Genomic DNA, 16,019 nt, shown 5'->3' on the forward strand with positions numbered 1-16,019 from the left:
CCCATGGACCTTTATGTGACTCTAGGGCATGCACCACATACCCTCAACTGCAGGCAATACAGCCCTCCATTTCAAACACTCACATTAAAAAATAAAAAATAAAAAAATTCCTTAGAGTCACAGAAGGAAGATAGGGACCAGAGGAACTCTAGGAATAAGTGTTACATATTGTGGACTTTGGGAATCTGTGGCATTTGGCGTTAAGTACATAGATGTAACCGTAACTACCCTTGACAATAGCCCAAATAACGTTACCCACTTCCTTCTGGAAGAGCCTCCCCTACGTTTCAGTGTTTCATATGGGGTTTGAAATGACCTCTACAACTATTATTCTGACAGCCATTTGATAATTGTGTGTGTCTCAGTGTGAAGAGGTCTTGGAGTTTGATTTAAACATCCTTGAATCAGACAGATTCTTTTAATCAGAGTAAGAATATGTATTTCTGAGCAGAAACTAAAAAATGGCATCTTCTATTAATTCAGCCTCATCAGTCTCACAGTAACTTTTTATTCAGGTTGTCTGGAGAGACCTCTTTCTCTCTTCTCCATTGACCACTTCTCTCAAAGGTAAGGAATCTCTCCCTGTAAATAATCAATCATGTAGCATTGCTTAAGGCAGGGCAAGCATTACTCAGAAAAACTGTTTTGAGAGGGAGATATTTATGACACTTCTAATGAGGCAAAGGTTCTTGTCTTCACATACCTTCTAGGTAGAAATGCAATAACAAAAGTAAAAATGCAGATGGTCTCATTAGACTGCTTTCTTTTGTAAGAAGTCGATACATATATGGCCTTAACAAGGAACAGATCACATCTAAAAGTACACAAAAACGGCAAAGATCTAGAGAACAGTCCTCAGATAAGGAACGAGAGCAATAGAGAAAAATGGGGTAAGGAGCAATAAATTTTTTTCACAAATTTTCATAATTTTTTAAAGCAAAAGATCAGTTTGATCAAAGCAGACTGGACTAGCACAAAATAAAATCGAATGTCTAAAATCATCAGGAACTGCAGTTCCAGATATAGCACCTAACCGCGGTTACGATATTCATAACTACAGTGATGAAATGAGACCTAAATCTCATATACAATAAAATATCCTAGACATTAAACACATTAGGTATGGCAAAGCAGCTTATTTCTGACCCTATCAAAAGGAATATGTACTAGCTAACTACTTCTTAGGACTAGCATCTTCAGACAGAAATTTAGTCCAAGTTCTGAAGTATATTGGTTGATTTCTCACAGTGAGAAAATTAAAAGTGAATGAAAAAAATGTGCACAGACAAGAGGCAAATAAATTAGGGCCAGTGTCCTCTCCTCTTCCTCTTTTATTCCTTTTTCTTCTTCCCTTATCTATCTTGATCTCTCCTCTTACCAGCAACCAGTCTGAACTTCAGAAATATAAACGTAGCATTCTGCTAAGCATATAAAAAGGAACAGTACCACATGTCCCTTGCCTTGTAATGAATTTCCTTGTATATTCCAAGAGGTGACCTAGCCCTCCAGATGATGGCTCAGTCCCTACCACTCTGACATCCCTGCCAAAACAGAAAATACTCCGGCATGCCTTCTCCCAGTCAAAACAGAAAATACTCATGATCATGGAGGAATCACATTCCCACAAAAGGTGAGTGCTGCACGTGTTTTCTGGGTTTCACCACTGCAATTATTAATCTAATAGTCACAAAGTAATAAAGATATCAGGTAAATCAAATGAAAATTTTGTACTTCAGATATTGAGAACTGTGATAAACTAGTTTCAGCTAGATATTCTTTAGGTTTTTGGATTTTTAAAAATTTAATCTTTCCTTTAACCCAAATTTCCCCTTATGCTGAAACCATGGGGTTTAGTTCACTAGTTCTTCAGGTTTTGGGAGGGTTTTGTCCTAAAGGCTGAACTTCATCTGACAATTGGCACACAGCTCGGAGAAAGAGCGGGTAAGAGGAGGTATCCAGGTGAAGATGGTTAGAAGAGGGATTAAAAAGAAGTATGGAGAGCACATCTTTAGGGAATGAAAGATGGGATGGGGAGGAAAGTGAGGTGGGAGCATATGGAAAATTTTTTTATGAAAGAAATTTTTTATTATGAAGGTGGTGAGACACTGGAACAGGTTGCCCAGAGAAGCTGTGGCTGCCCCCTCCCTGGCAGTGTTCAAGGCCAGGTTGGACGGGGCTTTGAGCAACCTGGTGTAGTGGAAGGTGTCCCTGCCCATGGCAGGGGGGTTAGAACTAGATGATCTTCAAATATCCCTTTAGGTCGCTAAACCGTTCTGTAATTTTATGAAAAATATAAGGGAACAGAGAATTCTTGTTAGACAGTATACTTGTAAGATGAAGTGTATTTCACCCTGGGGTCTCACGAAGGTGCTAGAGCCTTAGCACTGGACATTTAACTTAGTGCCCACGAACAAAGTGTCATCCACTGTGCATGAGATACAGGTTACAGGTCTCCTAGCAAACTAAGCATGCCCAGGACACATGCTCAGGCAGTGCCCTGTGATCATCCTAACTGCTAGCACACCTCCTGGCACTGTGTGGCCCACGCCAAGTAGGACAGTGCCACACAATGCCTGGGCAGGACACAGGGAACGGCATGGAGCAGGAACTGTTCCCAGTAGTGAAAGGGTCCATGAATGATTATGAGCTTTGCAGACAGTTGACCTAGACCTATTTTTATTCTGCTTCCTGAGCCCTACATTTTCTTCCCTCCCATTCTCCCTACAAAGGCAGGACTGCACCTGCTGCAGTCATTATTTGTGACTCCTATCACAGGTGCGTCTGTCTCTGCAGACCATCAACGATCACTTGAGGTATTACGGAAGAGGGACAGGGAATCCCGTCCAGACCCCTGTGGCCTGTTTCTTCCAATGTACAGCTCCAGGAAATGGAGAATGACACAGACTGAACAAGCGTCTTTGGCTCAGAGGAGTCTTGGGAGCTGGGTACCTTCTGCCTTGAGCCCGCTGAGTGTGGAGGGTCAGGTATGATTGACATGGATGTGATCTGTGCAGATACACCTGGTGAAACATGTTTGTATGCTTCAACCATCCCCAAAGCCAGTTCTCCTGCAGTCACCCTCACGGTAAAGTGGAAACATGAGCAATGGAAGACGCTGCTGGGTGTGCAGGGGACCAGCCTAAAGGCTCCACGTGAATTTGATGCCACCGTTGCTTCTGGATGAGCCAGTCCTTTTCCCTGCGGGTGAGCCTCTGGGGGGTCTCAGCAGAGCATCTTCAGTGTGGAGGCTGATCTGGAGAACACTGATGCATGTCACCATCACACAGCACTAAGTACAGTTGGCAGAAGGTGCTGCTCATTTTGAGCTGCTCTCAAGGAAACCACTAACTGGCCTTCTGGAGCCCACACCGCCAGCCTGAGCAGCCACAGGTCCCCTTCGGCAGCGCCCGGGGCAGCTGCAGAGGGTGCAGAAGTAGACTCCAACATTCCCCTGGCCTTTGGAGAGCGGAGGGCAGTGAGCCCGCGGCTGCTGCTCCTCGAGGGCTGCGCTCCTCAACCAGGGGCACGCTCCCTCCCCAAACCCCCTGGCAGGTGGGAGAGAAGAGACAGCAGCACGCATGGCTCTCGCTGTGGGTGAGCGGGGCTGATGCGAGGGCTCAGCCACCATCTCGAGGGTCAGCGACCCCTCAGCTGCTGCCTTCTTCGTCCCTACCCCGGGCGGGCCTGTCGCCCCGCAGGCCGGGCCCCCGGGCCGCGGCGGGGCGCGTCGCCGCCAGCCCTCGGCCCCACACGGGGCGGCGGGAGGCGGCGCCCATCGGCAGAGCGAGGCGGGGCGAGGCGGGGTCCGCCCGGGGGACGCCAGAGCCGGGCCAGAGCCGCCGCGGGAAGAAGAGAACGAACGGGCGGGCGGTGCGGGGACAGCGCCATGGCCGAGAGATACGACGTGGTCGTGGTCGGGGGCGGCATCTCAGGTGGGTCCGGCGGCCCGGGGCGGGGGGTCCTGGCAGCCCCTGAGGCGCCGAGCCTGGGCGGCGGGGCGAGGTGGCGGCACCCGGGGCGCAGCCTGCTTGGGCGCCCGGCGCCCCGCACAGCCGCTGGGCCGCCCGGCCGGAGGGAGGCGGCGGCGGCGGCACCGGCAGCGGCACCGGCGGGGCGGACGGAGCATCGCGGCGGCGGCGGCGGGGTGGGGTGGGGGAGAAGCTGCGCTGGTGCTCGCCGCCGCCTCGGCCCGAGCGGGTCCCCTCCGGGGAGCCCCAGGTGCGAGCGCGTCCCGGCCGGCTCGGTGAAGCTGGCCGAGTCGAGTCCCCGTAGTTCAGGCTGATTGCCACATGGTGCAGGCAGTATTTTATTATTTTTAATTATTTTTAATTTGTTTTTTATTTTACTATTATTTTAAAACGTATTATTTTAAAATTTTATTATTATGGTTCTTTCACTGTCCAGCCCCAGCATCCCCTGAGCCTGTGTAATTCTTACTGGAGCCCCTGGAAGTTTTGGGCAGGCGAGGCTGCACGTGCTTTGCATCCTCTGCACCGAGAGCAGGGGTGTTATGCAGAGGCCCTCGCTCACACATGACTAATTTAAATCTTGGGGTGCCTTCTGTTTAGAGCAGGTAGAAGCATAAAGCAAAAATGCCTGAAATCAGCTGGATCGTTTAGCAAGTTTCTAGTTCCTCATTCAGCACCGATAGGGATTTGAGAGCAGGAGCAGTGTGGCAGAAATGGACAGCAGGCCTGGCAGCCTTGTTGCACTGAGTGGCAATCTGCTGTTTTTAACCTAATCCTGGCTAGAAGACCTGTGTGCCCGCCCAGAGCGAACCGCGCTCTCTCGTGCGTTTTGTTTTGAGATACACATGCCAAATAAATGTGTATGTACAGCAGATTTTTTTTTTCCCCCCCCTGTGCCTTTGACATATCAAACAGTTGCTTTTTGGCCTGTTAGTGCTGAGAGGTATGCAGTGTGATCGCTCCTGTGCTGTATGTTAATCTCCTTGGTGCATAATGAGTATGCACACGTTCACAGATCCAAGTGGTGTCTCTTGCCAAACTGCAAACAAATTACTCAAGATGTGTTACATGATTTTATTAATCCTTTTTTTACATGGCTTTTAATTTTCACTATATAATTCAGATGCCTGTTTAACCATTATATTAAGATGTGCAGCATACAATTAGATATACAAAATGCAGTGAACAAAATCATTGGCATCATTTCCTAAGGATGATTCTCTGATCACAAACTGCTGAAGAATTATTGAATGTTTCACGTATGTTTATGTGATTAGCAAAAAATTAACCATTGCTTTTCTAAAAAGCACAGTTGATTCTGAGCACAGTATTATAGCTACTTTTTAACTTACACTGTGTTTCACAGTCGTCAATTACAGAAAATTAACCGGTGGTAATTATTGATTCATGCCTTCTAAACAAAAGTATTTCCAGTGGCATGTTTTTGTACAGCAGTAGTGCTACAGGTTCCCTCTGTTGAATGGAGTGAAGGAGTTAGTGTAACAGCTTTTAATATACCCTTGTTTTTCATGGTTGCCATGGGAATATTTTCATGGCAGGCCTGCAGAGCCCACATATGTTTTTCTGAAAGAGCAGTCAGAACAGAGAAGCAGCGCTATGCTGTATTAAATTGTGTGCTTCTCTCTTTGATACCTGCAGACAGCAGTGAGTGGCAGGGAGTTGTAAGGAATGTAAGGAACCAGTTTTGAATTTACTTCCTTTTACACCACATCTTCACCAAAGCACGAAGCACGCAGGTTTCAACCTGTAGCAACTTTTCTCACACAGAGGCTGGAAAATATACACATAGAAATTACTAATGGCTAAGCACCTCTCTTCAGTTCCTTTTAACTATTGTTTACCACTCCTGATTCACCTCTGTCTTCTGCCCACACACATTTCTCTAAATCCTTGCAGCCAGGTGATGAAACTATGGTTTTATACTGCCTTGCTCTGATTGAAAACTCCTGCTGACTTGCCAAACTGCTGCAGAGATCTCTTCTCCTGTCCACTGGAAAATGAAGTATATGATTTTTAAAATGGGTCACTCCTTGAAGACCAGGTTTGTTATTACTCCAGATTTGATGTGCTGTCCTTCAGAAAGTCACTGATTTTTGAGCCTCCTGAGACTCTACTGTTACTGCCTTTAGGTGAGGAAGGCATCAGTCGGTGCAGAGCTGTAAAACAGTGGAAAGCTCTCATAACCTTCACATGTGCTTGAGTTAGCTGCTACAGCCGTAAACAAAGCAGGTAATCACAGAAGAAGCAAAGAGTCACTGTGCTGATGTGAGGATGTGAACAAACATGTTGCAGAGATGCAGCTATCTCTTTTCTATTTCTTTATTTAGGTTAATGCAAACTGTTCATTTGCAGTGCTCTGACCCTCTTTGGCAGCTGTTTTACTCATTCTTTTTATCCGGATTTAATTAGTAGAGTCTAAAACTTAAAAAGTAAAAAACCTGATAATGGAATAGTGGTGCAGAGGCCTTCACAACCCTGACAGTCACTGTTCTCTGAAGGGGCTGATGTTTTATCTGAAGATACCGCTTCCTTTGCTGAATCATTTTCAGTGTCCTTTATTGCAGGTTTGTTGAAAAGCAAATAAAAAAAATTAAAGAACTGGATAATTTAAGTGTTATAATGAGTATCTACTCAAATTAGTCTTCATTAGTTTCTTTCAAGTCTAAAAAAAATGGTCTGTGGCTTCTCTGAAGATTCCAGATCATCTCAATACAGTTGATGACAGTGAAGACTTTTGAGGAACAGGATTTACTTAAGGATTAAATTCAGTTTTATGGGTAAAACTTCTGCTGAAGTCCTTGAAATTTTTGTGAATGGTGTAGATTAAAAAGAAATATTTTAAAAGAAAATTTCCCAGCTTAAAAATACATATATGGAAATACTTAGCCACACACTGTATGCAGTGTGCCTGGTACTAAAGAATATTTAGATCAGAAACATAAAAAGTCTTCATAGAGCTGGAACTTGCATGGTGACAGGTTCTTCTGTTAGCTCAGAGCGGTCTCTTTTTCTTTGAAGGTCTTCTCAAGCACGAGGATGGAAATGACTGTGAGAAAACTATGAGGTTTTGTCATCAAACTTGCTTATCTTCTTAACTGAGACACTGATAATCGAAATTTTCTTAAAATCAAATCTTGGAATCTGTTCAGAGGTTTTGTTTAAAAACTTCCTCCACATATGCAGTTGACACGCTGGAGGGAAGGGATGCCATCCAGATGGACTTTGACAGGCTTGAGAGGTCGGCACATGCAAACTTCATGAAATTCAGCAAATCCAAGTGCAAGGTCCTGCACATGGGTCGGGGCAATCCCAAGCACAAATACAGGCTGGGGGATGAGTGTATTGAGAGCAGCGCTGCGGAGAAGGACTTGGGGGTATTAGTGGATGGAAAACTGACTATGAGCCAGCAATGTGCGCTCACAGCCCAGAAAGCCAACCATATCCTGGGCTGCATCAAGAGAAGTGTGGCCAGCAGGTCAAGGGAGGTGATTCTCCCCCTCTACTCTGCTCTCATGAGACCCCACCTGCAGTGCTCTGTCCAGCTCTGGGGCCCCCAGCTTAGAAGGACATGGACCTGCTTGAGTGGGTCCAGAGGAGGCCACAAAGATGATCAGGGGGCTGGAGCACCTCCCCTGTGAGGACAGGCTGAGAGAGTTGGGGTGGTTCAGCCTGGAAAAGAGAAGGCTCTGGAGAGACCTTATAGTGGCCTTCTAGTACTTAAAGGGGGCCTGCAGAAAAGATGAGGAGGGACTCTATCAGGGAATGTAGTGATAGGACGAGGGGTAATGGTTTCAAACTGAAAGAGGGTAGATTTAGATTACATATAAGGAAGAAGTTCTTTACTGTGAGGGTGGTGAGACACTGGAACAGGTTGTCCAGAGAAGCTGTGGCTGCCCCCTCCCTGACAGTGTTCAGGGCCAGGTTGGACGGGGCTTTGAGCAACCTGGTGTAGTGGAAGGTGTCCCTGCCCATGGCAGGAGGGGTAGGGACTAGATGATCTTTAAGGTTCCTTCCAACCCAAACCATTCTGTGATTTTATTCTATGATTCTGTGTTTTCAAAAGTGTCTTCTTGTCCCTGGTTTTGTGATGGTGACCTCTTTCCTTATTTTGTTTTCAAGGAAGTTATCAGATTTTATCCTAATGTTATGCCAGTCCTACTTAAGAAAATGCTTATCTTAAATTTCTGGTGCACAGATTTTTACAATCAAAATGAGATTAATTGGTTATTTTTTTTCCTGAAAGGTGAAGCCTTTTCTTAATTATGGTGAATGTTATTTAAAGTATGCTTATTGTTTCCTGTTCGCAAGGAATCTGTCATGTTCCTGTAAGTTTAGAACCAAAACCTACTGTAAGGTAAAATATTTCTATTGAAATGTTGGGTTTTTAAAATATTTAGATACCTATTCTTATATTATTGAGATACCGCTGTGCTCAGTACTCTTCCTTTTAAGCCTTGCTTTGTATTTGTATGACAATCTAATATGCAGTATAATTACAGTTGCCCTCACTGCATCTGTGAGCCTGTTTCAAATTACCTTAAAAAAAACCCAAACCAAACTAAAAAATACAAAACCAAATTGGGTATTTTGTGGGCTGTTATCTGAAGATGTTCAGTCCGCTTTAAAATAGAGCGAAGCAGAGGGCAAAGTTGTTTTTCAAAACAAAATTGGGACATGTAAGAAAAGTATACACGAGATACAACCTCCACTAGTTAACTTGTTTCTTTTTGCTCTCTGGTAGTAATTCACAGTGTCTTAATACTCCTTCTCTGAAAAGACAGTTTGCCAAACAAGACACTATATTTGGAGAACATTATTAGTCTAGCAGTCCTATACTAGATGCTCATTTGGAGAGGAAAAAACCCCAGACCAAAACAAAATTCAGGCATGGATGAAATAGCTGTGCATGATGAAATGGAATGGAGCCATCTGTGGGAGGACTGTGACCCTCTCTGAGGGATACCACCCTCTCCGGAATGCGCTCGGGCAAAGGGAATCCAGGACATTTCCCTGTCAGTTGACATGATGAAGCTTTTCATTCACATTTTCAGTGTCTGTCTCTGGGTCTGCTGTCAGGGGGTTCTTTCTTTTGTATTCAACTACTCTCATGGCTACTGCAAAGGTGTAGGAGGCAGTTAGGTGGAGCCTGCCATTTGACTTTTAGATTTTTCACAAAAATCTTGGTAACACACAGTTAACAGGACAGAAAGCAGCTGCATAATGTTGTGAAATAGTTTGGTAGCCTAGGCAGCAGGGACAGCACTTGTGATTCACTGACTGATACCTCATAATTGGTCTGAAAGTTGATTTGATAAGAAGCTTTCCAGGCTACCTGCAGGAGCCATCTCATCTCCCAGGGCTCAGAGGGATGCATCATTAAGGAAAGCTTTTCCATTGGCTTATTTAACCATTATGAAAGGGTGTCATTAGGGAAGGTTCATTCAGTCTGTTAGCAAAATGTGAAAACCACCCTGGAAGGGGCAAAAAAGGTAAGTTAGGATGGCAAAACTTTGGACAAGGGGTTCCTGGGTAGCTACTATGGAAATAACTGGTGGGAGAACCCAAGTTCGTATGTAGTAGTTGATGTTAGGGTTATAAACTGCAAAGTCCACAGGATTTTCTTATCTGCACTGCTGAATTGCATTTTTTTTTTGACAAACAAGGTTTGACATAGGAGAGGCTGTGAAATTTCTTTGTAATAAAGTTCAGTGCATTGTTTACTTGGACAACCACCTGCAGTGGTGCTTTTAGTTCATTAGCTTTGTCAGAGTCTAGTCTAGCACTTGACTAGACCCTAATCACACTGCAGGTGGTGGTAGGTATTAATCTGCAGTAGTGTATAGGTTCAGATCGAGTGTGTACCTTGAGCAAATCTCCTGATTGACTCCACTTAGTGCTCTGTGGTGTGCACCACAGAGCAGGCTTAGAGAATATGCATTGGATTCCTTTTTGCATGAGACCAAATGGGAAGACATGCCCTAGAAGCTCACCTGAGCTCCAGCCCCTAATGGGATGTTCAGCCTGTAGGACCGTACAAGAGCTAGTGTGAAATAAATGCCCTTTCATGCATTTAGTATGGATACTGGATATTCAGAATACAGCTGTTTTACCCTACAGATCTTCTGCTGTTCTGCACTATTTGCTAACATAGATACTGCAAACTTGCTGTTTTGGGATACTTTTAGTGTTGCAGATCAAAGGTAGTAACACGGAAAGAGTAAGCATTTCAATTTTGTGCTCTTCTTCCATGAAGACACAGTTACAAATTTACTTGGTCATCCTGACCACAAATGTGCACTTGCATCCTCTGTCTTCATTCTCTATGTCTTCTCCTTGCCTACTTTTTTTCTTTCTTTAATTTTCTCCTAGCATCAAGAGATTGCCAAACATCAGAGTCTGTGTACTTGTGAATTTTGATTTGTTCATTTTACTCCTTGACACCATCAAGGACAGGAGTAATTTTAAAGACAATTCAGCATGCTTTCCCTCCCTGTAGTGAATGACCATAGTGTCAGTCTCCAGCAAACAGCAAGACGTCAGTCGCCACAGTGGTACGAGTCTGGGTCAAATGCTGGTGCTTGCAGTCCTAGAGGCTGTGAGGAGCAGCCCATTGCTCTGGCTCCATCCTGGGAGTGTTCAGGCTAACGTGTTCTCAGGAGTATGTGAGGACCTGAGGACAACTGGTGAGTGGAGGTAGTCTTGTCAAAAGGTGGAGAACTGTGGCAAAAAGCTAAGTAGCCATGTTTGTACTGCCTAAGTAGGCAGCCTGAGCAATGCAGGCCAACACAGCCTTGATAGTCCCAGAGGTAAACTTGAGCGCTGCTTATAGTATCATAAACCAGCAGAGAGTTTGCTTTATATTTCCGTATCTTACACAGCAGCTAATGACAATGAATTAGGTCTTATGCATAATTTAGTCAGTTGAGAAGGCTTTTCTTCTTCAGAAGTTACTATTCTGTATGTAAACAATCTGGGTGATTTTGGCACATTTCCCACTGGCTCAGTTTCCTTCTCTATAGCACAACTGACAATTGTAGTTAAGTAGTTCTGTTATTTAAAGATAAAAAGCCATATTGTCTCACTGTCCCTTCCCAAAACAGGAGTTGCTTGCCTTTGTGTTTTGTCTAGGTTGTGTAGCAGCTACTTCACAGAGCGCACTGAAACAATGGTGAAGTTTACCATGGTTATAAGAGTTTCCTGAGCAATGCCATAGTGGATTGAAGACCTTCCTTTGGTTTTCCTTTACAGAGAATGTGTCTTGATGCACTTAGAAAGCTCTCAGTTATGTTTCTGAAATTAGTCATCATTCATAGAATCATAGAGTCACAGATTAGTTTGGGTTGGAAGGGACCTTTAAAGATCATCTAGTCCAACCACCCCTGCAATGAGCAGGGACATCTTCAACTAGATCAGGTTGCTCGAAGCCCCGTCCAACCTGGCCTTGAATGTTTCCAGTGATGGGGCATCTACCACCTCTCTGGGCAGCCTGTTCCAGTGCTTCGCTACCCTCATTGTAAAAAATTTCTTCCTTATCTAGGCTAAATCTACCCTCTTTTAGTTTAAAACCATTACCCCTTGTCCTATCACAACATGCCCTGCTAAAATGTGTGTCTCCATCTTTCTTATAAGCCCCTTTTAAGTACTGAAAGGCTGCTATCAGGTCTCCCCTGAGCCTTCTCTTCTCCGCACTGAACAACCCCAACTCTCTCAGCCTGTCCTCATAGGGAAGGTGCTCCAGCCCTCTGATCATTTTTGTGGCCCTCCTCTGGACCTGCTCTAACAGGTCCGTATCTTTCTTGTGCTGAGGACTCCAGAGCTTCAGCTGGGCTTCAGTTTCTTTAGGAGATTCCATTCATCTCATTACAGTTTCAATCATTTAATTTTTATATAGCTGTATTTGAACGTAACATGATTTTCTTTCTGGGCTGATAACCTATTTCATCCTTGTAAACTTAGGTCAGATATTAAGGTTCCTGATGCCTTGTGAGATGGTTTGTCTAAATGTGATTGTTCATCTAATTGCCTGGCTTTATTTTCTTATGGACTGATTTGTGTCTAAGGTTTATAATTTTGTAATGTTTTATGATCCTTGTTTAAAGTTTTTTTTGCTGATTTCACTGGTCAATGAGAGTGCACTACAGCATGCTGGTATTTAAACCATGAATGCCTTGTATACTTTTAAGTAATCCAGCCATGCATCTGTATTGTGCACAACCTTTTCTGTCCTGTCACTTTTCTGTTCAAACAGTGTGCTTAAAAGTCATGTCAGTGCGAAGTCCCTTAGAATCTGTATTTGCTCCACAAACTGTTGTTATGACCAGTGTTTGGGACTGGAGTGCTGTAAGGGAACAGAAAGATGGGAAGGGGCAGTGAGACATATAAGGGGATGCTGGAAAGTACCTGTCAAGCTACAGAGGAGTTGCATTGACTTAGTCAAGAAACAGTGATGATATTATTTATGGGAATATCAGGCTTCCAAGGAGAAAGAGAGAGAAATATGTTCAGGGACAAAGCTGCCCAAGGGAATTCAACTCATCTTTTTCTCCCTCTCTCCTCTTCTCTTCCCTGCCCTTCTTCATGCTGCCCCCATTGCCAGACAGATGTTCCCACCTCCCTAGCAAGTATGTGGGGCTGCTGTCCCCACACACCCACAGCCCCATGGGACTCAGCTGCATGGACTTTGTGTAAGGAGGGATGGGCTCTTGATGACATCAGGAACAGTAGCAGCTAAGGATGGAGAGTAGGAAACTGCTCAAGGAAATGATGGGCAACGGGATTTTTGTGGGGAGGTGGGTGTGTTTGTGTAGAAGAAGGGAGGACAGGGGATGGGATGGGGGGGAACAAAGTGCAGACCATCCCCAGAAGAAAGGGTAGTGCAGTCTAGAAAGTTTGATGCCTCGTGAGCTACTTCTGGTAGCTGGTGCATATGGCAAAATACATCATAGATGTGCTAGTTTTTAACACTGGCTTAACACTGAAGAGTCTGGCTGTGGTTCATTAGGGCCTCTGGCATCTTGCAGTTACAAGGGTTAGGTTATGGTGGTGACCACTCTTTGACACTTCATGTTTCAGGTGGTTAAAAGAGTTCCATGAAGTTTTAATTCACTTGAAACCTGTTCATCTTACAAATATTACTTCGTTTTTCATTTTCCACCATATAACTCAGCTGGGAGTCAGGGGGCTGGAGAGGTGTCCTGGTTTAACCAGGATAGGGTTAAGTTTCCCCAGCAGTGGGGGGAGCTCTAGCCGGGTTATTCAGACACCATGCCGATGTCACATCCTGGCAGGTCACATTTTCCTGGCGCGGAGCGCGGTGCACTCGTGGTTTTGTACATCGTGCTTCAAACTGCTGTATTTGGTAGCTATTGTGCTCTGTTCATTGCTATCACTATTACTGTTATTGTTATTGTTGTTGTTTGTTGTGTTGCTATTGCACTGTTGTATTAAACCTTTCCTTATTTCAGTCTTGGGGCTTTGTATTTCACTCCCTTTGTGGGGGAGGGGCAGCGGCCGCGTGGTCTCAGACCCCGGCAGGGGCTAAACCATTACAAGAGGAAAGGTGCCTTTGTAGCCTTTTGCCTCCCAGCCAGCTGGCCTTTATCATGATGGTATCATTCATATATAAAACATTGAATGCAGTCAGTTCAGTTGACTGCACACAGCAACAGCTGATCAAACAGCGGGTTCATACTATGCATTATGATTACCCAGGTAGCTTGCTTATAAACTTGCATCCTTTTGCTTGAGTGATAGATCTGTGTTTGAGTGTATTAAGTGTTGGAGCAAGACACTGCTTTTGTTCCAATATGAGGGTTTTTTTTTTATGAGGCTAGCTTGGCCAGAGGCTGAATCAGTGAGTTATGCTAAATAGTGAGCACAAATGAGGAAAGGAAAGAGTGTAAATTCTTCTATCTTACACCTTAGATACTTCTTTTTTCCTCTATGCTTCCTTCACCTTTTTTTTTTTTTTTTTTTCCATGCACTATATCAGAATGGTTCAAACCTAATGGTAGCACTTTGTCTTTCATAACACCGATGTTTTTATGAGCTGTTTGGCTCAAACTTTTTCCTGAGTGCACTTAGAGATGGAGGGAGGACAGTCACTTGAAAATCTTCTTACTCAGTTGTTCCCTTTTGAGCTTCTCTGGATGACATCTATGTTCTCAGCCTTTGGTGTCTCAGACAGGGAATGGTTCATCCTGAGCTGGCTATCAAGAAATGAAGTGGTCTTTTTAAACTGGCTGTCATGTAAAGTGATTATACAGGATGCTGGGAAATGGTGGGGTTCATCTTTATTTTTCACTTGTTCAGATAGGTAAAATGTTCACAAATCTTTGTAAGCTTTACAAGCTAGTAGTATCTAGCCTGTGTGTGTGTCCACTTACCTACTTGTATACGTGTGCTATGATAATGATAGGAATTTCCAGAGAATCACTGGGACATAGCTTGGTGGATATTTGAAAGTGACACTGAGATATGCTTAATATAAATCCATAATTATTAGGTGTAACTGGGTGAAAATAGTTAGCTGAAGATCAAGGAAAACATGAAACAAACCGAATAGCTGTGGAATGAGAGCATGGTGGCTCTGCTGGGGGCTTTGCTAGCTGTCATGAGAAGTGACCTTCTCTAGATGAATGCCTGTGAGGCACCAGATATGGAGAAATCTGGGAAATCACATGTTCCTCTTTAATGTCAAAATATGAGAATGATAGTCTGTTTATTTCTTAAGTTCATGTCTTCTATTTGATCATGTATCTTAAGCATTTACTTTTCTCAGGGGACTAAAAAAAAAAAATGCTTGAGAACATGCTAGACTTATCAAAACAGATAGGCATTTATCTTCTGAGGCAACTGCTGCACAATTTTGCAGAATTTTCCAGCTTAGGGTTTTTTTCCCACATTGCAGTGTATGGAAGGCAGAACTATTCTTCAGTGTAAATCTGGCTGACATTTTACTTGTGTATCTCTTTGTAATAGAAATGCCTAAACGGATGCTTTTAGTAAACTACCCATATAGTGCCTCAGCCAGTTCACTGTGCTAAGCATTGTTTGTTCTAATGCTACGGTATGTTTGTTAGAGTGCTACCTTTTCTTTCAGTTCTCTTTATCTCCTTTGTTTATTCCCTCTGTCTGTTGTGTTTTGAGGCAGCCTAGGTTGTAAACTAGCAGAAAGGGATGACCTAAACCAAAGGAGGCCCTGCGATTGAAAGTGTGAGATAATACTGCAGTACAGATGATAATAATGATGCAATTAACTTTAACTCTTCCATATATCCTGGGGCCATAACAAAGGACATGAAAAATGTGGGGTTTTGGTTTTTTTTTTAAATCTGACTGGAGCCTAGAAACAGACTTCTGACTCTTCCTTTCAAAGTGTGAAGTGGGCATTAAATGTGTGTACTTCTTCATATGTAAGACGTGACACTGAAATGAACAGTATACTGAGTAAATGATTGATACTAGAAATACTCATCCTTTGAAATGCTGGAGTGCCCAGTTACATCAATCTAAAGTTTCACTGGAAACTTCAAATGTAAAAATGCAATGGAAACTGAAGGGAAGCCCTGGGCAAGGGCAGAACAGCTGTGGCTTCAGTGCTTGAGCCTGGGCACCACCACACAGAAGGGACTGGGTTTTCACCCAAATGCAACAAGCTGTCTTCATGCTTGGCAGGGCTTGAGCTTAAGGCACCACCACTTCACTCATCTCACTGATAACTGGCCAGGCTCTCTATCATTTAACCAGGTGCAATGCCTGGGGCAAATGTAGACTGAATGTTTTGAATGTTGGTTTTAAGAACTCTGCTTAATAAATACTGCTCCCTGAACCATGGATGAATCATCTAGGAGCACTGCCTGGGAGAAGAGATCACAGAAAGTTGGGACTAGAGTGTATGCTCATGTAAAGTCACATTAACTCATGGGGATGCTCATACTGACCTCAGTGACAGAGTTATAGACCCAGTGCTCAGACAGAAAAACTCATTGCCTTGGCTAGACAATGAAATGCTAACAGAAATAAATTATA

The 16,019-nt window shown here is 43.9% G+C and overlaps 1 protein-coding gene across 1 annotated transcript in view; it reads left to right on the top strand.

The window, feature by feature from the left end:
- The first annotated feature begins 3,824 nt into the window (after nt 1-3,824).
- LOC141939209 (amine oxidase [flavin-containing] B-like) overlaps nt 3,825-16,019 on the top strand; it is a 57,718-nt gene continuing 45,523 nt past the window's right edge. Inside the window, exon 1 of the mRNA XM_074858491.1 lies at nt 3,825-3,932. Within this exon, the coding sequence (XP_074714592.1) occupies nt 3,887-3,932 (46 nt within the window). The 5' untranslated portion in view covers nt 3,825-3,886. The remainder of the gene's footprint in view (nt 3,933-16,019) is intronic.

The sequence above is a fragment of the Strix uralensis genome, chromosome 2 (genome assembly GCF_047716275.1).
Source record: "Strix uralensis isolate ZFMK-TIS-50842 chromosome 2, bStrUra1, whole genome shotgun sequence".
NCBI classification, from domain to species: Eukaryota; Metazoa; Chordata; class Aves; order Strigiformes; family Strigidae; genus Strix; species Strix uralensis.